General features: G+C 43.4%; 1 protein-coding gene across 1 annotated transcript; it reads left to right on the top strand.

Moving 5' to 3' along the window:
- The first annotated feature begins 463 nt into the window (after positions 1-463).
- LOC109704578 (60S ribosomal protein L26-1-like) lies at positions 464-1,266 on the top strand. The gene has a single exon (XM_020225337.1). It carries the CDS (start codon positions 549-551, stop codon positions 1,020-1,022), a length of 474 nt encoding a protein of 157 aa, XP_020080926.1. The 5' UTR covers positions 464-548; the 3' UTR covers positions 1,023-1,266.
- The last annotated feature ends 274 nt before the right edge of the window (positions 1,267-1,540 follow it).

Here is a 1,540-nt window from a genome sequence, read left to right as displayed (position 1 = left end):
CTGTATACAGATCCGAACAGATCCAAATTTAAAATTTTTAAAATTCAAAATTTAAAATATTAAAATTTAAAATATTAGAATTTTAAAATTTAAAATTATAACTTTCAAATTTAAATTTGAAAATTAAATTTTTAAAATTTAAAAATTTGAAAACTTAATTTTAGAAGTTAAGAGTTCAAATTTTAAAATTAAAATTTTAAAAAATTAAAAATTATATTATTTTAAAAATTAGGTCGCTAAACACTCAACTGAGCCGGCAATCACTTTTGGGCTCCAAAATAGGGTTTTGAGCCCACTAAAATAATTATCTACCGCCCCACCGCACTGGCCTACTTTTGGGCCCACCACAAACACCAAAACCTGGCTGGCTCGAATTGTAGAAAGGGGTGGGGGCATTTTCGTCAGATCATGTCGACCGCACCGAATCATAACCCTAGCTATTTATATATTGATGTTGGTGTCGCTCCTCTTCTCTTCTTTTCCTTACGCCGTCTCCTCTGTTCGCCCTTTGCATCCATACCCATTCCCTGCGCCGCCGGAAACGAACGATGAAGTTCAACCCTCGGGTGTCGAGCTCGCGGCGCAAGTGCCGGAAGGCGCACTTCACGGCGCCGTCGAGCGTGCGGCGGGTGCTGATGAGCGCGCCGCTGTCGGCCGAGCTGCGGAGCAAGTACGGCGTGCGGTCGATGCCGGTGCGGAAGGACGACGAGGTCCAGGTCGTGCGGGGCACCTTCAAGGGCCGCGAGGGCAAGGTCGTCCAGGTCTACCGCCGGAAGTGGATCATCCACGTCGAGCGGATCACCCGCGAGAAGGTGAACGGCTCGACCGTCAACGTCGGCGTCGCCCCCTCCAAGGTCGTCATCACCAAGCTCAAGCTCGACAAGGACCGCAAGGCCCTGCTCGACCGCAAGGCCCGCGGCCGCGCCGCCGCCGACAAGGCCAAGGGCGCCAAATTCACCACCGAAGACGTCGCCGCCGCCGCCGCCGCCGCAGCTGCCCCTTCCCTCCAGGAGATCGATTGAGATGAATTAATTCGCCACATAGTAAGTTTAAGTTCACTATTATTATGGTCGATTTACTTCTCTCTTTTTGAGATTGATGATGTTAGGATGGATGGATGGATGGCTTTGAGATTGCGTTTAAGATAAGATGATCATAATGTTTTGCTTCGCACTTTGCATGAACTAGTTAATTCAGTTTTGTGGATCTGATTTTCTTAGTATAGTCTATATGATGAATGCTCGTGCTTGGTTATAAAGTTGCGTATCTCCTTATTGATCCACATTTCCCTTTTCCTTGTGTGTATTTGTTTCGGTTAGCTTTGATTGATTGAAGTTGGATATTATTGGCTGGTTCACAATCTATCGATTCTATGTTAATCGAGATGCAACATGTGTATGCGACAAGCAAACGATAAAATGTTATACCATTCTAAAGAGAGAAAAAATTTATATTTATTAGATATACTTATATATTAAAGTTAGCTAGGAAGTTTGATAGAAAATTATTTATTAGATATATGTATATATTAAATTTAGCT

This window comes from Ananas comosus, unplaced genomic scaffold (genome assembly GCF_001540865.1).
Source record: "Ananas comosus cultivar F153 unplaced genomic scaffold, ASM154086v1, whole genome shotgun sequence".
NCBI classification, from domain to species: Eukaryota; Viridiplantae; Streptophyta; class Magnoliopsida; order Poales; family Bromeliaceae; genus Ananas; species Ananas comosus.
The sequence above is the reverse complement of the archived record's forward strand: the minus strand, read 5'-3'. Positions and strand labels throughout refer to the sequence as shown.